Genomic DNA, 27,689 nt, shown 5'->3' with positions numbered 1-27,689 from the left:
GTAAATCACCTTCCCTGGGCCCCTCCCAGCCTCCACTTATGAGCCTTCTTGTGAAGTTGTAACCATCGAATTTACCCATCAGTCCTGCATGGAGCGCCACGTGGTCAGACGCCTCCCCCCCCCCCCCCCCCACGTGCAGCCCCTTTGAATTCAGAAACCTATGTGATGCTCTGCAGGAGCAAGCCCTTATGCTGTAAGCTCCTCAAGACAGAGATTTTGTCATATGACATGTTTGAAAGTGTTTTGCACACCTGATGCATATAAATGTGTATGTGTGTTGTTGAGTCCACTGTTGAAATAAATCGTGCTACTTAAAGGTCAAATTTTGGTGTGGGTTTTTTTTTTTTAAAGGATTTTTTTGAAATGACCACCAATATAATGAACATGTAGTTTAGATGTAACTTTATCAAGAAGTTTACTTTATTATACTTTATTGGGCAGGTCCATGTTTCATGGAAAGACTGGAAGCTTTAAAGCAGGGGTGGGGAACCTGTGGCCCACTGCTTCATTTCATCCTGCCAGTGGCAAGTCTTGACGGCGCAGGCCAAAAGCCTTGAGCCTCGGTGTCCTCCTGGAAGCCTGGAGCCACAAGGACCAGCTCACCCCCCTGGGGTGGGAAGCTAGGGTCAGCTCCAGCTCCCAGAAGCGACAGGCATGTCCCTGCAGCCCTTAGGAGCAGGGGCAATCAGAGAAGCTCTGTGCACTGCCCAGCCCCCAGTGCAGGATCTGCAGATCCTGTTGGCCAGGAATTGCAGCCAATGGGAGCTGCAGGCATGGGCAGCATGCACTGTGCAGAGCCCCTTGGCTCATCTGCCTAAGGTCTGGACACGGTGGCCACTTCCAGGAGCAGCCCGGAGCCAGGGCAGACAGGGAGCCTGCCTTTGCCCTGCTGCACTGCCAGCTGGGAGTCGCCTGAGGTAAGCACCACTCGGCCCGAGCCTGCACCCCAAACCTCGCACACCCCAGCCCTGCACCCCCTTCCACACCCAAACTTCCTCCTGGAGCCTGCACCCCAAACCTTGCACACCCCAGCCCTGAGCCCGCTCGTACATCCCAAACCACCCACACCCAAGCTGGAGCCCTCACCCCCTCCCACCCCAGTCCAGAGTCCCTTCCTGCACATTGAACCCCACATTTCTGGCCCCAACCTGGAGCCTAGGGGAAGCCCCAAGCCTCTGCATGCCCCCATGGGGCTGTGTGTGGCCTGCAACTGATTTTCTGTGCGTCAATGGCCCCTGATAGAAAAAAGATTCCCATCCCCAACTTTAAAGCTTAACTACATGTTGATACTGCTTACGTGGTGGTAACACTTCAGATACATTTCCCATGTGCACGTTATCTTTCTATAGTTTGTTTATTCTCATGTTTCTATTTAGAATGTTTTTAATGGAAGTCAAATATGCTTTATACATGGAATTGAAATAAAACAATTAAAATACAGGGCTAGCTTTGAACCCAGAAGTTTCCCACACTTTGTCACCAAAGAGAAATGTGGTGATAGTTCTGTATTTGCAAATGGTCTTACTTTGGCTATCTTTGCAGCTCTTTAGCAGCAGCTAACGGGCAAAGCCCCTTCTGTATGTTCACTGATCCCTCATGAGTCCAGTAGTTTTGAGTTCTTCCTTATTAGTTGCTGAGACTGTTGCTTCCCTTCCAAAATGAACAGATGAAGAAGATAGTAGAGAGGAAATTTCCTGTTGCTTGCTGCAGTGTCCCAGCATTGCAGATGGGAGGCACTCCCCATCTAATCTGCCAAATTAATCAGCAGAGCAGTTCCAGTCCTGCCTTCAGCTAGGAAGTAGAGGCAAAGATGGGAAACAAAATGGAATCTAAAACCAGACAATTACAAATTTAAAGGAGCTGGAGTTCTACTCTAAAAACACTTCCTGGATTTAAAAAAGTATGCAGTTAATACCTGTGTGATAAAAAGTAATTTTGTTTTAATGAGTCATGTTCTCATTGCAACTTTTGGGAAACATTACTGAAGTAACTGTCTTATGCCACTCATTTCTATTAACTTTATAACTCAACTTCTTTTTTCTCTATAGGTGATTCTGGAAACTATGGACATACTCTTTAGAATAAGAGGAGGCCTAGATCTTGCATTTCAGCTGGATACTACTGATGGTGTGTCTATACGAATATCATAGAATCACCTCATAAGAGTGTAAAGTCTGAATAGAAGAGAATTAACTCACCACAGTGGATATAATAATTTTGTCACCTGTTCACCAAATATTTAGGATTTCTCTCCAAACCGTAAAGGATCAGTGCATGAAGTTGATTTCATTTTTTGACCTCCCTCTCATGTTTCATTTCCTGACAACTTATTCCCTTTCACTACACACTTTTTTTTTTTTTTTTTTAGTTTAAAACCATACCAAAATCAGTAATTTTAGGTCTTTTTTTTTAATTATTATTTCCAAATTTATACCACTTATGGGATGTGCATTGAGACCATTTTTTACTTACCCCACCCTTCCCTAAAATCTTTGTGAAACCCCAAAAATCAAAAATTGTTTTGGAGTGACACTTACTTATAATGAATTCAAGTACTGCAAAACTCCAGGTGACACTGTAAACAAGACGTGGGCAGCATTATCTCCTGCAAATTGTAACCAAACTTGTTTGTCTGAGATATAGGCTGAACAAGAAGTAGGACTGAATGGACTTGTAGGCTCTAAAGTTTTACATTGTTTTATTTTTGAATGTAGTTTCTTTTTACATAATTCTACATTTGTAAGTGCAGATTTCATGATAAAGCGATTGCATTACAGTACTTGTGTTAGGTGAATTGAAAAATTCTATTTCTTTTGTTTTTTACAGTGAAAATATTTGTAATAAAAATAAATATAAAGTGAGCACTATACACTTCATATTCTGTGTTGTAATTGAAATCAATATATTTGAAAACGTAGAAAACATTTAAATATTTAAATTGTATTTTTTATTATTTAACAATGCAATTTATCATGCTATTAATCTCTTAATTTTTTAATTGTGTGATTAATTGTGATTTTTAATCGCTTGACAGCCCTATTAACAATGCTTTTTTTGATGTGTGAACCAGAATATAATCCAGCACAGTCTTCTCTAGGCGTGTTGACTCTGCAAGGGTAACAGAAATAAAAGGCAATATTACAATTTTGTTCAGTCACTAGAGCAGGGGTGGCCAAATTGTGGCTTATGAGCAACAAGTGGCTCTTTTATAAAGTGCAACTTGTGGATCCCTCCACACTTTCTGCCCCCGCCCTTCCCAGTCGGTGCTTTCCAGACTGTGTGGGAGAGCTCAGGGCTTCTGCCCTGTGGTGCGCTAGAGGCTTCTGGTACCGACGGCGGGGGGGCGTAATTTAAAGGTTCGGCCACCATCCAACAGCTTGAGTCACACCCACCAAGCACACTCCTCCCTCTTACCTCCGCACCCCCTCCCTGCACCTCATAGGTGTTAGCTCCTCCTGGAGAGGCAGCAGCAAGCAGTTGGGAGCTGAAAGGAGGGGCTGCTGCTTTAGCTTCGCAGGGAGAGAGAGCAACAAAAAATAGTGGCTTTTCCTGCAACTCCCAGCTGTTTGCCACTGCCTCTCCCCAGGGGCTGCAGCTTGCTGGCTCCAGCAGCTGCCGTGCAGGGAGGGGGCCCTGCAGCACCATGTGACCATATGGGGCCTGCAAACCCTGGCAAAAATGAAGAGTGGAACATAACCCCATGCGCTCCCCCCATGCGTCGCCTCTGGCCTCTGCCCAGCAGGGAGGGAAGTCTCAGGGCTTCAACCCCATGCAGCGTGCCTGCCTGGGCTTGGGGCTGAAGCCCCAAGACCTCCCTCCCTGTAGCGCTGAAGCCCTGAGCTCGGACAGGCGCATCCTGGCTCTTAAACTTCTGAAGATTGGTGTATGTGTCTCGAAGGGTCAGTAAGTTTGGCCACCCCTGCACTAGAGTAAGCAGATATGATTTTTGTATATAGTTGGAGTAGATCTGGTAAGTAAAAAGAAGCCAGCTGAAATCCTGGTCCCATTGATTTCAGTGGAGTTTTGCCATTGACTGCAGTGGGACCAGGATTTTTGCTCACTATTTTCACATAGCCATTTTTCTGATTATAGCAAAACTTCCTCTTTTTTTTCCCAAGGACAAAATTAAATATTTTAACTTTAAATGTTAAATAATTTAAAGCTGTAATAAAAGTTAGGGAATTATTTGAATAACACTAATTATGTTCTCATTCTGTTTTAGAGACTTCAGCGAAAAAGGCAGTAAAATACATTTTCAGTGATCTGTCAACCAAACTGTCTTCAAATGTGCTGGTATTAAGAATTTGCCATAGTTCAGTGTATGTATGGCCTAACAGCAGTATGAACACAGTTCCATCAGAACTGACTGATAATTCTGTTTGTAAGGAGATAATACGATTTATTCAGTAAGTCTATTTGAAACAATGGGTATATCATAATTTTTGTAATAGATTAATTTCATATTGTTAGTTTCTCTCTGCTAATATTGCAGATTTGACCAAGAAGATGAGACTAAAAGAAAATGTGCGAAAAAGAAGGATAAAAAGTTCCAAGATACGGTATATATTCCACCCATCTTAACAGCTTAGAAGAAGCAAATGCTCTTTTCTGACAAGCTGATCCACACAGGCAAACCTTTCCATCCAAAGAGAATGCCATTGAACTCAACCGTGCTCTACATGAATGCTAAGATCCACCTGCACAGATGAGCATGCAGAAGCAGGCCCATAGTCTTTAACACAGTTAGATATCTTATCTAGTTATTTGTTTCTGGCCCCTGACATTCAAAAATGCATCTTCCTTTCATCTGTCTCTCATTACGTCTAATTGGGGTTGTGAAGGGCCTGTTTTGGCGTTTTTAACTTTTCCTGTCTCTGGAGCCCCTTCATCTTCATGGGTCTTATGAATCTACTTTTTTCTTCCATCCCTTCTTGGTGCGTGTATTGTTGGACATGTATTACTGGTGCATGTAACTGTCTTTATTCTTTTCAGCAGCAGATAGTAAATGTAGACCTTATGTTGGAAATGACATCTCCTTTGGCAGCTGTAGCCCCAGTCATTGAAAGGGAAAACAAGAGACACCACTATGTTAACATGACGTTACCAATTGATGTTGTTGTATCTGTTTCTCCAGAAGAGCCGTGGAGGAAGTAAGTATAATACATCTTTGAGTTGTATTTTTGAGTTCGCTTTAGTTTGTTATTTGTCTGTGCTTTCTAAATAAAAATATGGATACTAAAGCTACATCATCTTATAATTTAGCAATTTTTAATATAGGTAGAATAAGGAATAAAATTGAAATCTTTTTAGAGTGTTTGAAAGCCCTCACAATAGACATTCCTTGGTTTAATGAGTGTGATCTTGTGACCATCCCTATTATCTATGATGAATTCAAAGTTTCTGATTAAGGCTAAGATTACGTTACGGATATTTTTAGTAAAAGTCATGGTGGCCCGATCACGGGCAGTAAACAAAAATTCACAGCCCGTGACCTGTCCGTGACTTTTACTATAAATACCCATGATAACTAAATCCTGTTCCTAGGGCCCCACTGCTCTGGGGGCCCCCTGCTCCAGCAGTGGGGGCTGACTGCCCCAAGTGGCCCACTACTCCAAGGCCCCCGGGGACTATTTTCCTGAGGGCCTCCGGGGCAGCTGCTCAGGCCGCCCCTGGGACCACTGATTCTTGGGTGGTCCCTGGGATAGCCCCCAGCACTGCTGCTCGGGCGATCCTTGGGGCCAGTGCCCGGGGCCGCCTGAGCAGCAACTGATGTGGCTGCTCCAGCAGTGGCCACAGGGCGCCTGAGCAGCTGGCCCCAGGGTCAGCCACACTGGCTGCTCCAGTTGCAGAAGTCATGGAGGTCACAGGAAGTCATGGAAGTAGTAGTGGTATATTTACATTTTATTTCACATATAGGGTTTTATTATCCCCTAGCGTTATGTGATTTAATGTTCATTGGGGTTTTTGGAGCAAATTGTTGTTTAACATAATGTCTGATAATTATACCAATTCATTATCATCACTCAAAAAGAAATGCAGATTGCTAAGAAAATATTCAAAAGATATTATGCCAGATTCGTTTAATTACAGTACATACACACAGACACGTGTGTGTGTGAGAGAGAGAGAGAGAGAGAGAGGAATCTTTGATAAATGCTTGTTGTCTCAGTACTGCACTCAGGAAGTCACACATGCACCTGGACAGGCTGAGGTGGAAAACAATACAGAAGTGATATCCACAGCACTCTTTCCTTGGGGCTTCATCCTGAAAGGTGCTGAATACAGTGGCTGCAATCCAGAAAAGCATTTAGGCACATGCCTAACTTTATGCACGAGTACTTCCAGTTTGGCTTGGGTGATTTGCTGAATTGAGGCCAAAATATGTAGTACTTTCTGGGATTGAGTCATTGGAGTGTAGCATCTTTGTACATATGAGTTGTGAGCAACACCTGACAAGACTCTGCTCACATCTGCTGGTATGGGCTGAAGGAGGGATAAGAGCAGCAGGTGCATTAAACTGGTTGTGGAGGTGGGTATAGTTTTTAGAATGAGCCAGCATTGCTGGTGTGCTAGTTCATAAATATTTTCCCTTATATCTCATAGTGTACGAAATCTCCTGGTGAATGCAATTCATCAGCAACTAACTGATATGGAAAGATGCATTTTGAAATATATGAAGGGAACATCTATTGTGGTACCTGAACAATTTCACTTCATGCTACCAGGAAAAAAGCACCTTGTAACAATTTCGTATCCTACAGGAATTTTAGATAATCAGCTAGAGACTTACAGAAAGGTAAAGTTGGCTGCTGTAGACCAAATATTGACAGATCATGATTTGTAATTATGACTGAAACAGAATACTGAACATATATATATTTGGTTTATTGAAACATATTTTTAAAATGTTCATCAGGCACTTTTCTTCATAAACAGAAGTTTATGGTTATTTGTATAAGAGAACCTATGTGGATTTGTGATAACTGAAGCAGCGAGGGAGCTCCCTTATGGACACCCAGCGAGCCAGTTAGCTGTAAAATCCCTCTTGGTATCTGTTCTCTGCTTGATTTACATGTAAAGGGTTAACAAGCTTAAAGGTAAAAGATAAGGAGTGGGCATCTGACCAAAAGAGCCAATGGGAATGTAGAACTTTTTTAAATTGTGAAAGAAACTTTCCCTTTGTCTATTGTTCTCTGTGTTGGAGGAACACGGGGCAGCAATGCTATAGCAGGAATGCTGTGTAAGGTTTGAATCAGGTATGAAAATTCATCTTCCATGCCTGGAAGAAATTATTTGTGTCCGTCTAAACATTCCCTATCCAATCAGGTTTATTTCTTTTGGCTTGTGGATCTTCTCTGTGCTAACCCCTGATGCTTTCGCTTGCTTGTAACCTTTAATCTGGAAACCTCCCCCGCCCCCCCAAAGCTATTTGGGGTGCTTAATTTTTTGAATTACTCTTTTAAAATCTAGCAAAAGCCTAAATTGCAGGTGTATTTTTTTTCCTTTTTGTTTTTAATAAGATTTACCATTTTTAAGAACAGGATTGGATTTTTGGTGTCCTAAGAGGCTTTTGCATGTTGTTTGATTAGCTGGTAGCACAGCTAATTTCCTTTGTTTTCTTTCTGAGCTCTTCCCTGGGGTGGAGGTGGGGTAGGGAGTGAAAGGGCCTGAGGATACCCCACAGGGAAGAATTCCTTAGTGTTCCTTTCTGGGTCCAAAGGGTTGGTTTGTTTGTTTTTGCATTTGAGTGGTGACAGCGTTTACCAAGCTAAGATCAGAGAAAAGCTGTAACCTTGGGAGTTTAATACAAGCCTGGAGTGGCACGTATTAATTTTGAGAATCCTTGCAGGCCCCCACCGTCTGCACTCAAAGTGACAGAGTGGGGAATTCAGCCTTGATAGATTTATACAGGAATTTATTAATTAAAATAGTGAGAGTCTCCATGTACGTGTACTTGTATAAGGATGGGTCCGTTTTCTCTGTTTAATTGTGTTTTCACTCAGTTGCCAAATGGTGTTTAAGATACCATACTTTTTTTTTTTTTTAAATAAAATTTGCTCAAAATGTGAGCTGATTTTCTTTAATTTATAACATTATGTCAGATAGACAAATTGTTTTTGTTTTTTTATTCTCAGTACTATTTAACATTGTATATTATTTTCATAAAATTAATCTCTTTTTTATTGCACTTTTTGCCATATATCTATTTGTAATTGAGACCCCAGTCCTGCAAAGAGTCTTGTTTCTTGCTGAGTCCCATTCACTTCAATGAGTCTTTGCAGTACTGGCTTGTTAGTGTTAAACACATACATTCAATATTGATTTATTCTAGAGTTTTTAGTATGTAACAGTTTCTGAACTTCTATATTAAAAACAATACTGGTTATGAAAACTTAACTACCATTTGGAGTAATTTTTTTAAAGAAACTTGAATTATTCTCTTGTTCGTTATCCCTTCATTTTGATTCTGACTTGCATGTAGGAATTACATGAACTGTTCCATCTGCCCTCTGATAGACCCTATTTAAGAAGAGCGAATGCTTATCACTTTCCAGATGAACCGTATAAAGATGGATATCTCAGAAATCCACACATATATCTCAATCCACCTGGCATAGAGGCCGGTATGGTAAGTTTCACTTGTGGCATTTATAGGAAAATGCTTCTTATTTTACATAAATCTTGTTGATAATCACAAATCTGGTGTCGTAGCCAATGCTACATTTCCATTTCATGTAGTCGCCATGGTAATCTTTTTACTTGACTAAAATTTCTGACTGTATGTGAGACAAATACTGAAAACTAAAACTGAATAAGGTAGGGAAATTAATTCAGGCTCTCATTCTTTGCCCACCCTTTCTAGAGATGCTGTCATCTCTAGATAGGTTGACAAGTTTCGCAAGTTGGAACCTGGAAGCTCAGTTTTTTTTTCAGTCATAGTAAGGAGAAATTCATTTTATTTTTAAGGTATTTGGAAACTGGGGACTTAACTGCAGTGAACTAAAGCTATAGACAAACATTTCAATGTGAGTGTACTCTTACAAGCCATTTTGACAGCTACAACTGAACCACGACAGTCAAAGGATTAGGTCTTCAAGAGTCTCTGCCAGCATTCTCAAACTAGGGTCTACAAAATGAAACACTTTGAGAACCAAGTATTCAAGAGAGTTCGTGAAACAATCTCTCTCAGACAAAGTGGTCTGCAGAATGAAAAAGCTGGAGAATCTTTGGCCTTTGTCATGGATTCTTAGGATGTGATTGGTGACCATCCCCTCCTTTCTCATACTGTTAAATGGAGATGGATCCCAGCTGGAGGAAAGTGGTGGCCCTAGGGTGATCCTGGTGTAAAAAAGATCCCAAATATGGAAAAAGTTGAGAACTGCCGTTCTATTCTCATGCTTCATAATCTGCTCTGTCCGGTAAGACCTTATAGCAACAATCTTAAATTGAGGCACTATATTGCTGAGTGTCCTGTGATGACAGGTGAGATTCTCAACAATGGCATTGGTAATCTTAATGAATTATAATCTTGAGAGGAGTTTGTGGGGGGACTGGAGGACTGTGGCTCTTTAATTCTCTTCCTTGTCTCACCCCTTATCTTTAGGTACATGTAAATGTGTCATTAAAATCCTTCAGGGACAGGCTGAAGACTGTCTTTTATTTCCATTGTACATTTTTGTTTAATGTCTGGTAGTAGAGAATGATGTGGGGTTTATTAGTGTCTTTAGATCTGCTCTGGAAAAATGTTAGGGTACAGTAATAATTCTGTTATTGCTTTTATTATTAATTTTGGTGTTTGGATGGCACTTTACAGACATAAGTCCAGGTCCTGGCCTCAGAGACTTTACAGTCTAAATAGATACTGCAAAAAATAATTGTATGAGACCTCAGGCAGTGAAGGGGAAGAGACAACATTAAAAGAAAGGGACTAAGTATTGCATTTACCTTTTCATTAAGGTGCTGCAGAGGCCTTTGGATAGGGATAAATAAAATTATTATAATGTATTATTGATAGTACAGATCTTGGTGTTAGAATAAGAGTTTTCTAAAACTCTGTATCTCTGCAGCCGTGTCTGTTGCTCCCTCCTGCTTCTCTGCTGCTCCTGCTGCTATACTATGCTGCTTTGCCTGTAGAAACTGCTGTGAGCAGTACTGTAGTTGTCAAGGAAATTGTTTGCCTTCCTCTGATATAATTAGATTTAACATCCCTGTAGCAGGGAAAACACTGCAGCCCAACATGGTAGCATTTAATTTCAGAAAGGGGAACTACACAAAAATGAGGAAGTTTAACAGAAATTAAAAGGTACAGTGCCAAAAGTAAAATACCTGCAAGCTGCATGGAAACTTTTTAAAGACACCATAATAGAGGCTTAACTTAAATGTATATCCCCAAATTAAAAAATATAGTAAGAGAACCAAAAAAGTGCCACCGTGGCTAAACAACAAAGTAAAAGAAGCAGTGAGAGGCAAAAAAGCATCCTTTAAAAAGTGAAAATTAAATCATATTGAGGAAAATAGAAAGGAGCATAAACTCTGGCAAATGAAGTGTAAAAATATAATTTGGAAGGCCAAAAAAAATATTGGAAGAACAGCTAGCAAAAGACTCAAAAAATAACAGCAAAATAATTTTTTAGTACATCAGAAACAGGAAGCCTGCTAAACAACCAGTGAGGGCATTAGACAATCAAGATGCTAAAGGAGCACTCAAGGAAGATAAGGCCATTGCAGAGAATCTAAATGAATTCTTTGTATTGGTCTACATGGCTGAGGATGTGAGGGAGATTCCCAAACCTGAGCCATTCTTTTAGGTGACAGTCTGAGGAACTGTGCTAGACTGAGGTGTCATTTGAGGAGGTTTCGGAACAAATTGATAAACTAAACAGAAATAAGTCACAAGGACCAGATGACATTCACCCAAGAGTTCTGAAAACTCAAATGTGAAATTGCAGAACTACGAAATGTAGTATGTAACCTATCATTTAAGTTAACCTCTGTACCAGATGACTGGAGGATAGCTAATGTGGCACCATTTTTTTAAAAAGCTCCAGAGATGATTCTGGCAGTTATAGGATATTAAGCCTAACTGGGCAAACTGGTTGAAACTATAGTAAAGAACAGAATTATCAGACCCATAGATTAACATGATTTGTTGGGGAAGAGTCAACATGTAAAGGGAAATCCATGCCTCACCAATCTACTAGAATTCTTTGAGAGGGTCAACAAGCATGTGAATAAGGGTGATCCAATGGATATAGTGGACTTAGATTTTCAGAAAGCCTTTGACAAGGTCCCTCACCAAAGGCTCTTAAGCAAAGTAAGTTGTCATGGGATAAGAGGGAAGGTCCTATCATGGATCGGTAACTGATTAAAAGATAGGAAACAAAGGGTAAGAATAAATGGTCAGTTTTCAGAATGGATAGAGGTAAATAGTGGGTTCTTCCAGGGATCTGTACTGGGACCAGTGCTATTAACATGTTCATAAATGACCTGGAAAAAGGGGTAAACAGTGAGGTGACAAAATTTGCAGATGATACAAAACTATTGAAGATAGTTAAGTCCAAAGCAGACTGTGAAGAGTTACAAAGGGAGCTCACAAAACTGGGTGACTGGGCAACAAAATGGCAGGTGAAAGTCAGTGTTGATAACTTCAAAGTAATGCACATTGGAAAACATAATCTCAACTAAACATAAAAAAATGATGGGGTCTAAATTATCTATCATCACTCGAGAAAGAGATCTTGGAGTCATTGTGGATAATTCTCTGAAAACATCCACTCAGTGTGCAGCGGCAGTCAAAACAGAATGTTGGGAATCATTAAGCGAGGGATCGATAATAAGCCATAAAATATCATATTGCCTCTATATAAATCGATGGTGCACCCATATCTTGAATACTACATGCAGATGTGGTCACCCTATCGCAAAAAGATATATTGGAATTGGAAAAGGTTCAGAAAAGGGCAACAAAGTTTAGGGGTATGGAACAACTTCCATACGAGGAGAGATTAATAAGACTGGGACTTTTTAGCTTCGAAAATACATGACTAAGGGGGGATATGATAGAAGTCTATAAAATCATGACTGGTGTGGAGAAAGTAAATAAGAAAGTGTTATTTACTCCTCATAACACAGGAACTAAGGGTCACCAAATGAAATTAATAGGCAGCAGGTTTAAAACAAACCAAAGTAAGTATTTCTTCACACAATGCAGAGTCAACCTGTGGAACTCTTTGCCAGGGGATGTTGTGAACACCAAGGCTATAATAGGATTAAAAAAGAACTAGATAAATTCATGGAGGATAGGTCTATCAGGGGCTATAAGCCAAGATAAGCAGGGGTACTGTTCCTAACCTCTGTTTGCCAGAAGCTGGGAATGGCCGACGGGATGGATCACTTGATGATTACCTATTCTATTCATTCCCTCTGAAGCACCTAGCATTGGCCACTGTGGGAAGACAGGATACTGGGCTAGATGGACCTTTGGTCTGACCCAGTATGGCCATTCTTATATTTTTTTGCAGATCTTTCATCTATTCCAATTTCTGTAAGCTCTATTTTACATATATATGTACATCTGACTATGTATTTACTTATAGCATGTTTTGTAACCAGATCGGACAAACATCTTTACTAATGTAGTCTGATAGCCATTCCTCTGCATGGGGCTAAACATTCGAGCAAGTGATCTAATTGGCTGAGTAACTAGATGTTACTGTGACCGTTAATTTAATTCACAGTGATTCAATCAACACTGCATTCGGCACCCATACTCTAGCTAGAGCATGATCTGAAATGTCTGTAACACCACTTTACTGGCCTCTAGGATTTGCTAAGTTTGAATTCATGCCCTAACATGAGTTATCAATATGCCAAGTAAAACATTCTAACTGTGTCCCTGAATTTACAGAAAATTGCTTACAAATTGCTTACAAGTTCAGTGATGACTGAATTGTAAAAATGCACTTTAAGGATTTCTCCCTTATTCTTTAAAAAAAAAAACAAAAACCAAAACCTTAAAGTTTTGTCTTGGGCACGGGGAAGCAAGAAGTCACACAGCTATTTCTCTCATGAATCATAATCAATTATTAGAAAACTAACATATCGCAAGTGTAAACATCAAATAATGAATATTCAGCTTCTGAGACAACAGCTCCTGAGATAGAGGTGGTTTTTTTTGTCTTTTCTTTTTCTGTTCAGGTGTATTTGGTACATGGTGTATATAGTTATCATCACTATATGCAGGATCGGATAGATGATAATGGCTGGGGATGTGCCTACCGGTCTCTGCAGACTATCTGTTCATGGTTCAAACATCAGGGTTACACAGAGAAATCTATACCTACACACAAGGAGATTCAACAGGTACAGGACAAAGAAACAGATTGCATTTCATGTGTATTTAATGTATTTCTCTAGAAAAATCAGTGCTATAGAACTGATTATTAAAAGTACTATTCCATTGATTTTAATGTGCTTTATGGAATAAACCCTTTTAAAAAAAAATCTAATTTATGTTTCTGTTTTCTGATCCATTCATAGTTACTATTCACATTTATCTGTAAGACTTCCGAGTATCACTTCTAGAACATTTTGTTTGAAATGGATTCTGTTTCCAGTTATGTACATTAAATGACTGGCATTAGAATAGTTTTCCCTTTCTTCAAAAGAGTTCCATGAAATAAGATTTTTATTATAAGTTCTTTTGGTTGGTATTCTCTTGGAATCTCAATTCGTAACATAGCCAAAATACACAGAGTGTTTACCAAGTTGGAGAGATTTAAGGGCCCAATCCAATTCCATTAAAGTCAATTAAAAGATTCCCTTCTGACGTCAGGGGAGTTGGATCAGGCCCCAGATTAATAAGGACTGATTTAGTCCTTTCTCATTTAGCAGACGTCATGTGTGCGTGAGCGTGAGGGTATTTTTCTCTTTGGAATGTTCCTGAAATGAACATTCTCTTTTCTGTGAGAGGTATGCATGTGTGTCTTATATTTTCAGTTATGTTAATACCATTGGAGAAACAGTGCATGTCTGATTAGCGCATTCTGTACATCCAGCAGAAACTCTCAGCTTTTGTCTTAGTGTCTTCTGAAAATAGTGTTTTGGGTTAATTTGTTTAACAGTTTTAGCAGCATAGTGATTTTGAAAGTGTTTAGACTACAATAATGTTTAGCACTTATACTGGGCTTTCTATCTGAATATTTATCAGATTATAAAAAGTAGAAGGTAGCTAAAATGTTGACTGCTAACCCACTTGAGAATGAAATAAAATCAAGATATGTACATAATTTTCAGTATTTTATGTAAGAAATAGAATTTGAATAAAGTTAGACAGTGAATGTAAAATAAAAAATTACAAGTGTTGTAGATTAAATATACAGTTAAGATTTTTAAATCAAACTGTAATAGGTTGTATGCACAGAATTTCTAATATATTATAAATACTCTCCTAACAGATATAAGCGTGTTGAAGGGAGTTTCAGGAAAAGTGTGTTAAATGTAAACAAGAAGTTAGACCCAATATATAACTAGTATTTGTGTGAAATAATTGCCTGTAGTGCTATTCTAATTTTGCAAAATTTAAGAAATTAGTAATATTTCTTCTTGACCATTTTTTTATTCAAGCTACATTTAGTGACATTTATTTCCCAGCTGATGTTTGAGAAAAGAACATGTTCCTAACATGGAGAGAGAAAAAAACGTTACCATTTTTAAACAGGATCTTTTGTTTCATTAAATATTCAATCATGCCTGCATTCAGTAAATGTTTGCCTGCTTTTGACAAGTTAGGTTCCAGAAATATTATAGTATAAAGTGGATATTAGAGGTAGAAACTGTAAAAATGTCCATTTCATACTGGTTTTTTTTTTTTCTTTATGGGATGTGTGTTACAAAGGCACTTGTTGATGTTGAAGACAAACCAGCTGCATTTGTTGGGTCGCGGCAGTGGATTGGCTCTATTGAGGTACAACTTGTATTGAACCAGTTATTAGGAATAACTTCAAAAATACTGTTTGTCAGGTAAGAATTAATATTTGTTAATTTTGTGTCTTAGTAATAAATTCTTTACTTGGGGAAGGTGTTGTGAAGAATGGATCACTTAAGAGACTATTAATAGTAATAGGATATTAATCCCAATCCTGCAAGAACCTTCTGCAGGTGGCCCCTGCACCTAGCCCCAGTGAAGTAAGGCACAGGGGATCTGTCTGTGCAGAGGTCTTTGCAGGATTGGGTCTAAGTTTTGTTGATAAATTGTATAGTCAATTGCTTGACCGTACTTTGGTTCGTTATGAGAGATACTCAAGAGATCTAATAACCAGTGTCAGTCAGGTTTATTAATATGGTACAGGAAAAAGGTTCTATATGATACCAGTCTCTGAAGATCAGTCCCATGCAGCAATGTTACATTCACCTTACGCTAAGAGGGTGCTCTCCAAAGCTATGCCCCTAAAGCCATCCTTTTATACTCTACATGTTTACCAGAAAAGTATACCATATAGGTCATTTAGTTAGTCAGCTTTTTGGCTTGTTTGTTTTGGTACCATGGTGTGCCCAATGTGTTCTAGGCTATGATGCACTCTCATCTTTGTTTTGAGTGCATTCCAGGTACTAAGGGGGAGGAAGGCACTTAATGGACTTGTGTGGGCAGCTCTTTTCCTGTTGTTATAAAGAAATAATTATTTCTCCTGATACTTTAGAGTTTTCATATCTATTCAATGAAAGGCTTATGTCAGCTAATGCAAGCTGTTATGGGATACTTAGCATAAGTGTTCAGGATTATAACAAAGGTGCAGGCTTTAACAATTACAGGATTACAACAATCTAGGCTATATAGTTGCTACAGTAATACTTAATATATATACTTATGTTTAAAATATATGTATTGCAAGTGGTTATAATCAGCGTAATGAATATGTTTGGTAGCCAATGTATGTTAGTCAACAGTTTGTAATGACTGCAAATTGGTTAGTGGCATGTGCAAAGGGAGTTGGTAGCCTGAGTTCAGTGCCTAGGATATAGGTGCTCATGCACCAAATGGATTCCACTGCGCATGTGTAGAGAAATAAGCTAAGGGAGTCGAAAGTCAGCTATGCCTCATAAGGCCTGAGTGGCTCAAGGACGAATATTGTAGGCACCGAACCTGAGCACTGCCCAGGCTCCATGAGTTTAAGTCCAACTCTAAGCAGAAATCTGAAGTAAAAGGGAGGCATGTTGCTCCAATCTGACTCTGGCAAGGGTTTTTTTGTTTTGGGAAGTATAATCTGAGTACTGCAGAATACTCAGAAAGTCACTGAAACTATTTTTGAAAAGAAAATAAATACACATGCAAATACCCACTGGTAAGGGAGGGTGATTGGGGTGGAAGAGTAGGTGTGAATCAGGGGAGAGGAGTTTGGGGTTCAGCAAGGAGGGGGCAATTATGGGGATGGGAATAATTGAGGATATGAGGTAGGAGAGGGTTTGGGAGTCAGGTGAGGGGGAACAATGGAGGCTACATGGAGCGTAAGGGGAGGAGTGGGAGACTGGGAAGGGAGACATGGGACTGTGATGGGGGACTTGCAGAGAAAAGGGGCAGAGGATCCTGGCAGCTCCACATTCCCTCCCATGTGTATGCCCGGATCTGGGGCTGCCTCTTTTGGCAGAGTCTGAGCCTCTCTCTATCTGTATGTGTTTGCTAGGATCTGCGGGGCCCAGAGACCATAGGACTCGTTGACTTTGGGCAAGTCAGTTCCCCGCTCTGTGCCTCAGTTTACCATCTAAAAAATGGGGATAATGATGTAAAATTCTTTGCAACCTGCTGATGGAAAGCACTGTATAAAAGCTAGGTCTGTTGACTATTACTAGCCATAGTAGCACATCAACTGCAAACATAGGTGAAAACTATAATTGCCTAAATGAACATTAACTCCTACCAACAAACATTTCTCTTTCAGTTAAAAAACTTAGGAGAGTAAATGACAAATACTTCATTAACATAGAGTTATGCTTGCCCAGTGGTAGCTTGTGCCCTTCCAGAACGTCAAGTTTAGCAAAACTCAAATTTCTAAAAACCAGGGAATGCAGAGTTATTGTAAATGCCCAAGCCTTAACTCTGCCCCCCTGGAGCCAGCAAGAGCTACCAGGCAACTTTAACTCCTTGTTAACAAAATTTTTTGTCATTAAATAAGAGTGTAGATTTCTCTGTGGTTGAGAGAACCATGGAGCTGTTTAGCTGAGCTTCTTAAAACTTTTCCCTTAAACCTCCAGTCTGAAGCCACCATGAAGCTGTTGTCATGGTATCTTTCTTTTCACTGTGAGGCACAGCTCCCAACAGGCATCAGTCAGTGACACTGTCTGAATTGGATAGAACTGATCATACTCTTCTCTATAAATTATATTGGGTGATTGCACCAGCTTGTGTGAGCACAAATGTTAAGTTTTACTCCAGTGTGGTTTTCCTATATTATAAAACTCCTGGTCCTGCTACAGTGTTCTGGGGGAGAGGAGAGGGGGAGTGAGAGGAATGTAATAAAATACATTTTTTAAAATTCTCATTATGTAGCATAGGAATTACGAATTTATGTGGCTAAATAGTGAAAGAGGTAAATAGGAAATTAAACCTAATAAAGATAATCTAATGCTGTATTTCTTATACAGCCAGGGTTCTGAGCTAGCTTCTCAGGGAAGAGAACTTGCTAATCATTTCAAGACTGAAGGAACTCCAGTTATGATTGGTAAGCCTTTCACTACTGAAAAATGCTAAAGAATGTTGGTCACTTCTGTCAAGGTTTATTTTCATATACACTACTTAGTGAGTATATACAGATGAACTTCTAGGCATCCAGAACAACCGGAACATAAAAATGGCCATACTGGGTCCATTGGTCCATCTAGCCCAGTATTCTATCTTCCAACAGTGATCAATGCCAGATTCTTCAAAGGGAATGAATAGAACAGGGCAGTTATTGTATGATTCAGCATTTGGCATTCATGGGATAGCATCCCTAGCCATTGACGGACCTATCCTCTGAACTTACCTAATTCTTTTTTGAACCCAGTTATACTTTTGGCCTTCACAACATCCCCTGGCAATAAATTCCAAAGGTTGACCGCATTGTGTAAAGAAGTACTTCCTTTTGTTTGTTTTAAACCTGCTGTTTATTAATTTCATCAGGTGACCCCTGATTCTTGTGTTATGTGAAGGAATAAATAACACTTCCATACATACAGTAGACCCTCAGAGTTACGAACACCTTGGGAATGGAGGATGTTCGGCATACTGAAATGTTCCTAACTGAATAAAATGTTGCCATTCTTTGAAAAGTTTACAACTGAACATTGACTTATACAGCTTTGAAATTTTACTATGCAGAAGAAAAATGTGCTTTTAACCATCTTAATTTAAATGAAACAAGCACAAAGACAGTTTCCTTACTTTGTCAATTTTTAAAAAAAATTTCCTTTCTTTTTTTTAGTAGTTTTACGGTTAACACAGTACTGAACTGAATTTGCTTTATTTATTTTTGTCTTTGCTGCTGCCTGATTGCATGCTTCTGGTTCCAAATGAGGTGTGTGACTGACCGATCAGTTCGTAACTCTGAGGTTCTACTGTGCTTTCTCCATACTATTCATGATTTTATAGACCTCCTATCATATCCCCTCTTAGTCATCTCTTTTCCAAGCTGAAAAGTCCCAGTCTTTTAAATCTCTCCTTATATGGAAGCTGTTCCATACCCTTAATCATTTTTGTTGCCCATCTCTGTACCTTTTCCATTTCTAATATATCTTTTCTGAGATGAGGAGACCAATATTCAAGGTGTGGTTGTACCCTGGATTTATATAGTGGCATTATATTTACTGTCATCTTCTCTATCCCTTTCCTATTAGCTCCTAACATTCTGTTAGCTTTTTTGACTGCCACTGCACATTGAGCAGATGTTTTCAGAGAACTACTGTATCCACAATGATGCCAAGATCACTTTTTAAGTGGTAACCGCTAATTTAGACCCCATCATTTTGTATGTATAGTTGGGATTATGTTTTCCAATATGAATTAGTTCTCATTTCTCAACACTGAATTTCATCAGTGATTTTTGTTGCCGTCTCACCCAGTTTCGTGAGATCCTTTTGTAATTCTTCACAGCCAGCTGTGGCCTGAATAGTCTTCATTTATTTTGTATCATCTACAGATGATTGCCACCTCAATGTTTACCCCGTTTTCCAGATCATTTATGAATATGTTGAATAGCACTGGTCCCAGTACAGATCCCTGGAGAACCCCACTATTTACCTCTCTCTATTCTGAAAACTGACCAATTATTCCTACACTTTTTGTTTCCTTTTAACTAGTTATTGATCCATTAGAGGACCTTCCCTCTTATCCTATGACTCCGTAGTTTGCTTAAGAGCCTTTGGTGAGGGATTTTGTCAAAGGCTTTTTGAAAGTCCAAGTACAGTATATTCAATGGATCACCCTTGACAACATGCTTGCTGACATCCTCCAAGAATTCTAATAGATTGGTGAGGCATGATTTCCCTTTACAAAAGCCCTGTTGACTCTTATCTAACAAATCATGTTCATCTATGTGTCTGAGAATTCTTTTCTTTACTATAGTTTCAACCAGTTTGCCTGGTACTGAAGTTAGGCTTACCAGCCTGTAATTGCCAGGATTGCCTCTGGAGCCTTTTTTAAGAATTGGCATGACATTAGCTTTCGTACAGTCATCTGGTAAAGAAGCTGATTTATGTGATGGGTTACGTGCTACAGTTAGTAGTTCTGCTATTTCATATTTGAATTTTTCAGAACTCCTGGGTGAATACCATTGACTTATTAATTTACCAATTTGTTCTGAAACTTCTATCGACACCTCAATCTGGGACTGTTCCTCAATCTGTCACCTAAAAAGAATGTCTCGGGTGTGGGAATCTCCCTCACATGCTCTGCAGTAAGGGAGATTGCAAGATTAACGACGTTCAGGTACACACCTTAGTATTGTCTTTTATCTGCTCTAAGATGAAGGACCATAAAAAGCTGATTTGGCTGGTGTCTTTTCATGGTGATCTAGGTCCCCAAACTTAGTATAGAGCAGGCTTGCTGAGGTCAGTCTGAATGATGCTCTCTAAATTCAAGAGGCTAACATAGGTCTTGAAGTTTTCATTCCAGGGTTGATGGGCCAGCTACTCTGATTTTGCAAAATAGTCTGTTCCTCACACTAGCACCACTATTGGAGAATTATTTTGTATTGCTCAGCAGTAACTTCCTTGAGCATTAAAGAGCAGCAATTTATTGGCTTTCACTCCTTAGCAAAAATTTCTTTCCTAAAACCAGATGAAATATTTTAATAAATTAAAATGTTGGTAACATGGGTAAGGAAATTTGGGTTTTAAGAACATTTGAATTTTTACTCATACTATCCTGAAGGGGAATGGTGCTTTGAAAAAGTAGAGAAAAACATTTTTTTTAAATCAGCCTTAATATAAATATCTTATTTTCATTTTAATCATATTCCCCATCCTAACATATTTCTGGACAAGGATTTATAATGTCATTCAGATCTGTCTGAACTCTGGATAATATTGACCACCATGCCATAAGATAGAGAAAATTATAACAAAGTGTCAGGAGCAGGTATATATATGCAAGCAAGAAGCAGGCTAGAGATAACGAGGTTAGTTCAGTCATGGAGGATGAAACCCTCTTCTAGCAGCTGAGGTGTGAAAACGAAGGGAGGAGAAACTGCTTTGTAGTTGGCAAGCCATTCACAGTCTTTGTTTAATCCTGAGCTGATGGTGTCAAATTTGCAGATGAACTGAAGCTCAGCAGTTTCTCTTTGAAGTCTGGTCCTGAAGTTTTTTTGCTGCAGGATGGCTACCTTTAGATCTGCTATTGTGTGTCCAAGGAGGTTGAAGTGTTCTCCTACAGATTTTTGCATATTGCCATTCCCAATATCTGATTTGTGTCCATTTATCCTTTTCCGTAGGGATCAAATGGTTAAGTAAAATTATTTCTTTGTGGTAATAACTACTCTGATTTTACAACTTTGTCCTTATTTTGGCTATCCTATTCCATGAAGGATCTTACACGATGCAGTTACCCTATTTTTCTTTTCTAGAGAATGAAATGTCACTCACAGATCTGTCAGCTAATAGAAAGTATTGACATACATACGGGTGCAAAAAATAAGTGTCAAACTGTACAAAGTCTTAGAAAGGGCATATATTTTCTCCAATCCAGGTGGAGGTGTTCTGGCTCACACAATACTAGGAGTGGCATGGAATGAGGTTACAGGACACATTAAATTTCTGATTCTAGACCCACATTACACTGGTGCAGAAGATCTGCATGTTATCTTGGAAAAGGTGAGATTTTAACTTCATTTAGTTTCTACTTACGACATTAATAAATGGTTATATGGCATGACCAGTGTTGGAGCGATAGCACTGGAATTATTTTACACACACACACACACACACACACACACCTTTCAGCCCCTTAGGGGCTAGGGTCAGTTTATATATAATTCAGCCCTACTGAGGTCACTCAGTCCCTGGACTGAAGAAGGACACTATCACTGCAAGGAAAATGCTGATCCCACCTGGTGGCCAGCCCAGAGGCCAGGTGAGTGTACCAGTACAGGATACCCTTACATCTGGTCTGTGGAACTTAATGACTGAAGAGGTGCAGTGTCTGGGAGAACATAATTATTTTTTTACAGTAAGAAGGAATGCTCTTTACTTGCCTCAGGACTGAATATCCCTGATGCCACCACCTTCTGTCTAGTACAAAGTTGTTTATATCTGGTTATATACATGTTAATATCAAAATTTTAGAGTTTCCATGAAATTAGGTAAATATCTTGTGTACTGATATAGACAAAAGCTGTCAGAATCCCTTTAAAAAGAATACATGCAAATTTTGGGGATACATTTGGGCTATGTGTCTAGTCTTTATAGTTTGGAAGATAAACCATGCAATTCCATCTTCCTGAATCTGCAGACAGATGGCTCCAGTTCCTCTGCTGTTGCTCATAGTAAAGCCAAGCAGTAGCAGAGTGTAATTAATAAGGCTCATCAGGTTCTATTTATCCTATAGGCAGATATGAAATTGAGGACAGTGAATTGTATCAGTTTCATTCCGCCAGCTGCTCCAGGAAAGTCAGCAGCAGGAAGGGTAGAAATTTGAACTATTCCGAGAGGAGGGATATCTTTATATTAAAAAATTATGAGGTTCTAGGAATGGCATAGTTGCAGAATACCAGATACCAAGGCAGCAGTAGGTTCTGAGACTGGGGAGAGCTCCTTCTTAACAACCAGGCAGGAGGAAAGCAGCTTCAGATTTATCACATCTACTAAACTGGAGCTGATTTTGAATGGTGGGAAAGCACTTTGGTATGAATTCCATCCAGCATACTCTCCCTTCCCAGCAGATGAGGTTGGATACTGTCCTTGAACTATTCTGGTAGCCCCTTTACTTTTGCATCTGCCTCAGATTAGTATGGTAGGCTTCTGGTAATTTTTCAAGTCCTGAGACTGGTCTAGTCATAGCAATAGAACTCCATAGTTAATTGAAACTTCATACTCTTGTTAATTTCTGAAGAAATTTACAAATGTACTCAACTTTAAGCCCCTGAGCAGTGTTAGTGATTTGAAAAAACTATTAATGTGATAAATATACGCATGTGCGTAAATGTTTGCAGAATTGGGGTCTAAATTGAGATGCTGTAAGGGTGTGTTCTTGGAACTTAAGTGTATGCTCTGTTTTGTAAAAAGTAGACTTCACACAGTTTTTATAATTGAAAATAATGTGATTAAGAATAAAAATACTACAAAACATACGGCAGAAGATAACGTTGCTATTAGACTTCAATTTTAGCATCATAATTTCTAGCTGTTTGAGTCAAAAAATGGAGCCTGTTCTGTTTACACATATACTGAATTATGAAAACTACAAAAACTGTGACAGGCATGACCGTACTCATGGACCAAATCTGCTAAGCACAACGGTTTTAGAAATGGCTTTATTTTGATGTTTCCTGTACAGGGTTGGTGTGGATGGAAGGGCCCAGACTTTTGGAGCAAGGATGCTTATTACAACCTCTGCCTACCTCAACGACCAAAAACTATTTAAATTCCAATTGCAAAATATGTTAATCCAGAATTTAAAGACTTGATATAGACAGAGCTGTCTCATTCTTTACACAGCAATTTAAGTATAAAATGTCTTTTTAAATAAAAAGATCAAAAATGGAAGAAGAGTAAATCACATTCAACTGCATTCTTGTATAGACAAGTTTAATTAAAGGAGTTTATCTTAATTTTGGCAACTGAGATAAAGGTAATCTAATATTTGTAACGTCTTTTTGCTTTCTGAAGGCTCCTGAAGTGCTTTACAAATTTAGGGGTAGTCCTTTTAATGTTTACTCATGTAAGCAGCTCTTGCTCATAAAAGCAAAGATGGCTCGTTAGTAAGATGTGCAGAATTAAATGTGTGACTTTAAACTGACCCAAACTATCCTTAGGGCTCCATAGAGCCCTCTCTGTAGTGAAGTGTGGTAACTGTTTGTTTGACAGCAGCCAGTAATATCACACAACAACGTGATAGGCAGGGAATGCCACTTAACAAGATGTTAATCTCCTACAGCACTTGGGATGGAAGGAGCCAGAGAGAAACACTATATGTGCTAAGTATCAACTTTGTTTTGCTATTTACTGGAGAAGAGACTGCCCTATTATACATAGTCTACAACTGAACACACACACACGCACAGAGCTGTGTGAATACAAGTATTCTAGAAAAATGTCTTCTTCAAGAAGCAAAAGTAACCAAGGATTTCTCCTTCTCAGAAGGAAATAGACATCAAATATTGGGCTGCTTAGTTCATAGACCAATATGGTTTTTGCAGATTTCAGATTCTTCTTACAGATTCTTTACAGGGTTACAGGCTTTCCCACTTAAAGTCTAAGACGTGATATCTGTTCAAAACAAAAGAGCTTACTTTATAAAATAGAAGTATACATCTGGATTTATCAAACCACTGGGCTATAGTATAGGATGGTTGTTTAATGCATCCCCCTCTCTTTCAACCTAAAACCTAGGTAGTTGTATTTAATTTTTTTAAAATGTTGTTTTGTGCATTTAATTGAATTTGAAATTTCCATCCAAGTAGAGATTGACACATCACAAAGAAAAAATTAATCTAGTAAGAAGTTAAGGTTTATGCTTGCTTAAATTAATATGGATAAATGTAGCACTCTCTCCTGGTTAGCAAAAAGACTATATTTACTTGCAAATCAACATGTTTTAAGGGGTTACCAACCAATAAGAATAAACCTTTCTTAAGGAAAATAACTACAAATAATTAAAAGCTATTATTTAAATCAAGCTTACCTTCATGTTGATTTAATAATGATTAAAAATCAGTGATTTAAATAGCTTTGATTTAAATCAATCCATCCTGACCCAATGCACAAAAGTAATTTGGCCCTTTATTAGAACATACATGTGTTATGGGAGCATGTTCTTTTATGCAACATTAATATTCTGACTGAATAGCAGCCTTACCACGTAGGTATATGTGGATGCATTGAAGGGCTGTGCCTCACCACTACTACTACATATCTACTGACAAATTCAGGTAATGTACTTAAATACTGACAGTCTGAGATTTTGGTTTAAAAATATTCTGATATGTATTAAACCAGTCCTGACTAAGTGTCTGATTTGTAAACTGTCAAACTACGTACCATCTGATCTCCTCCTCTTTCTGTTTGTGGGTCCCATAATTCCACATGCTCGTTTCTGTCCAGATGAAGCCTCTCTTGGCAAACCACAATTGTCCTTAAGTGAGCAGCTAGATTGTTCTTTTAGCTTCATATTTTGAGTATGTTTAGCAGTTGTGAGGAACTTGGCACATTCCAGAAATCCAAAAGCCCATGCAAGATCTTCTGCTGTTTGTCCATCTTTATTGCACAAACTGAAACACAGAAGTTAACACACAGTTAATTTCAAATCGTCACTATGTAAGATGAGGCAGTCATCATAATTCTTCAGTAAAATATCTTTATTTCAAGTGCAAAAATATTTGAAGCAGAGAAATAAGCTACCAAAAAATCAAGACCAAAGAAATTGTCTCAAGTATAAGATGTAAGAATAGTGTAACCAATAAATGAAATGGAAAGCTCCTCCAACCAGGGAGCTATGACTAGTAAGCTCCTCTTAGCAGCTATGTTAAAGAGGTTTTTCTCTAAACCAAAACTGAAAGACAACAGTATAGTTGTACAGTACGTGGACTATCATGATAAATACTCGTAATGACTGCACCATATTTTTATACTTTTATTAAAAATATGCGCATGCACACTGCATTCCAATTACCACAATATAGTTTGAACAGGAAACAAAGTTCTGTATTAGCATACATTTCATGTTCAGGTATGTTAAGATTATAGCAGAATAAGTTTATAACTAACTTCTTTGAGGGCTAATATTTGAATTAGTTAAATGTAGTTTTTGACTTACTCTATTCTGGCATCACTGGCAACGAGTAGAGCAAGACACTCCAAGCTCCCAACTTTAGCTGCCTTATGAATAGGAGCTTCTCCATGGCAATCCTAAAAACATAACATAGAATTTCACCCTTAGAATATCATAAATCACTTAATAAGATGGCAGGAGAGATTAACCAGTTTGAGCACCATCAGAACTCTGTGCACACAATCTTGATGCAAGTCAGAAAGGTGGGTCAGAAAGTATATATCCAGTTAAATACTAACAGCAGCTGCTATTAATATTAGAATATTCTTTATTCATATAACAAGCTGCTAGCAGGATAAAGGTTTTGCAACAGATTTTGCACGTGATCTAGAATAGCTTTTATACAAAAAGTGTACTCAGAGCTAGCTGGGAATTTTTCAATATCAGAAAATGCCAATTCATCAAAACCAACACTGTTCACAAAACAGGTTTGGATTTGACAAATCTCAAAGTTTAGAAACTAACAAATGTTTTTGTTTGACACTTTCAAAATGAACATTCCTGTTTTTCCAATTCAACATGACTTTCCCTGTAGAAATTTAAGCTAATTAAACTAAAAAAAAAAAAGTTCTGAAGTTATCATAACACTGACCTGATATGAAAACAATTTGGTCTGTGAAAATTTGAGATTGACTTTTCATCATGATCTGAGGAAAAAAAATTTGAACACTTGGAAATATTTGAGGGATGTGAAAACAGTTTCTGACCCACCTCTGCTACATATCCACATTCATTCACTAATCAAGGCAGCAGGATCTTCCAGCAAAACACAGAGTTAGAAGTTAACAGCACCATTCGTAGTGAAGTGCAGAGATACAAGCAAATCACCAAAAATTTCTGCTATTCAGGTAAGTGTGACTCCGTAACAGACCTTGATATATATTGGAAGGAGATAATGTGAACATTCCCAAGACCCTGACAGGATAAAGAAGATACTAAAGTTTCAGATCTGACAGTGGTCCTATATAGCTACAAAACAATCTGAACACACAATAACCAGAATGAATTTTAAAGTACATTTTACATGAGGAAGAGTCTATTTTGAAAGTGTTTACAACTGATTACTGATTGAGGACTGGGGAAGAAATGTTTCATACTAAGGACACCTGTTTTCATGTAATAAATTGTATAGAAGAGATGCAACAAATAATCACAGACAACTAGTTTGTATGTCTCGTCAAATCTGTGACAACTAAAGATTTACATACACAATATACCTTCATACAAATAACATGCCTCATTGGAATAAGGCAGTCCAAAAGAAACAAAAAGGCATTATTCGTACCTGTTGGTTCAGATTAGCGCCTGTTTGCAGTTGCCAGAGTAGGAAAAAAGCTTGTCCTCCACAAGCAGCCAAGTGAGCTGGGGACTGACCAAACGCATCTGCGGGTGCATTCACCCCAGTCCCCGCCTCAAGCAGAAGGCTCAAGCCGTCAGACTACGGGGGGGAGGGAAACAAGTGTTTTAAAAAATACATTTAGCTTCACGTTATTCTTAGACCCGAAAGATAAAGTATACAGTGGCAGAAAAATCGGAAGGTATCCCACACCATCCCCTTCATCTAATATTTATGCCCCTTTATCATAGGCTTTTCAACTTGAAAGAATCAGGCTATTAGTTTGTTGGAACACAAACCACCAAATCGAGAGAGATATTGGCAAAATCCTACTGACATCAGTGGGATTTGGGTTTAGCCAATAGTGGTAAAACTACATTACAAGCAACTCAACACCTGGACTTCTAACAATGCACGGAAAGAACGGTGCAAACTCCTCAGCCTCACCTCTGAGCTGCAATCCAGCATCATCCACATTGTCTCTTTTCGGCTGAGGACTACTTACTCCCAATGTTCTGGGACGGCTGCTGCGGTGGGGAGAATAGAGGAGAAGCCCAGCACGCCCGTCCCCGATTTTGCCTAGTGCAAGTAGCACGTCTGACACCGTGCAAGCGCTAAAAGGGAACCTCCGTGCTGAACTCCCCTCCCACTGTGCCGGGAACCAGCTCCTGCACGTACACAAACAGGAGCACATGCAGGTCAACCCGCCTTCTTGCGTGGCGATTGGCTCCGTCTGATGCTTTCTCCAGCAGACCTGGGCGGGCTCTCCTAGCACGTGTTTCAGTGTACAGCGCAAAGGAGGGCGGGGCAGTCTAGGGCTTGTGGCAGGTGGGGCGGCCA

At 39.1% G+C, this 27,689-nt stretch overlaps 2 protein-coding genes across 6 annotated transcripts in view; one reads left to right on the top strand and one right to left on the bottom strand.

Moving 5' to 3' along the window:
• The window catches only part of UFSP2 (UFM1 specific peptidase 2), a 24,056-nt gene extending 753 nt beyond the window's left edge, over nt 1–23,303 (top strand). Inside the window, exons 1-12 of one of the 4 annotated variants that reach the window (XM_050947201.1) lie at nt 458–917; nt 2,049–2,127; nt 4,223–4,406; nt 4,493–4,559; nt 4,993–5,150; nt 6,604–6,796; nt 8,483–8,629; nt 13,198–13,362; nt 14,897–15,021; nt 17,638–17,714; nt 21,215–21,339; nt 23,021–23,303. In XM_050947201.1, the coding sequence (XP_050803158.1) occupies nt 2,064–2,127; nt 4,223–4,406; nt 4,493–4,559; nt 4,993–5,150; nt 6,604–6,796; nt 8,483–8,629; nt 13,198–13,362; nt 14,897–15,021; nt 17,638–17,714; nt 21,215–21,339; nt 23,021–23,107 (1,392 nt within the window). In that variant the 5' untranslated portion in view covers nt 458–917; nt 2,049–2,063 and the 3' untranslated portion in view covers nt 23,108–23,303. Of the gene's footprint in view, nt 1–457; nt 918–2,048; nt 2,128–4,222; nt 4,407–4,492; nt 4,560–4,992; nt 5,151–6,603; nt 6,797–8,482; nt 8,630–13,197; nt 13,363–14,896; nt 15,022–17,637; nt 17,715–21,214; nt 21,340–23,020 lie in introns of those variants that run through there. The other 3 variants (XM_050947199.1, XM_050947200.1, XM_050947202.1) reach the window with 3 other exon arrangements.
• Nucleotides 2,900–27,689, bottom strand: ANKRD37 (ankyrin repeat domain 37). Of its 2 annotated transcripts, none has more exons than XM_050947213.1 (5): nt 27,297–27,689; nt 26,799–26,951; nt 25,499–25,590; nt 24,724–24,953; nt 2,900–3,108 (listed from the first exon to the last, which is right to left on the bottom strand). In XM_050947213.1, the coding sequence occupies exons 1-5, from the start codon at nt 27,324–27,326 to the stop codon at nt 3,020–3,022; spliced, it is 594 nt and encodes a 197-aa protein (XP_050803170.1). In that variant the 5' UTR covers nt 27,327–27,689; the 3' UTR covers nt 2,900–3,019. The 2 variants fall into 2 exon arrangements, with proteins under 2 accessions (XP_050803170.1, XP_050803171.1); XM_050947214.1 differs by lacking the exon at nt 2,900–3,108 and adding an exon at nt 23,402–23,952 and having other exon boundaries at nt 27,297–27,678.

This window comes from Gopherus flavomarginatus, chromosome 3 (assembly GCF_025201925.1).
Source record: "Gopherus flavomarginatus isolate rGopFla2 chromosome 3, rGopFla2.mat.asm, whole genome shotgun sequence".
NCBI classification, from domain to species: Eukaryota; Metazoa; Chordata; order Testudines; family Testudinidae; genus Gopherus; species Gopherus flavomarginatus.
This window is presented reverse-complemented; position numbering and strand designations above follow the sequence as displayed.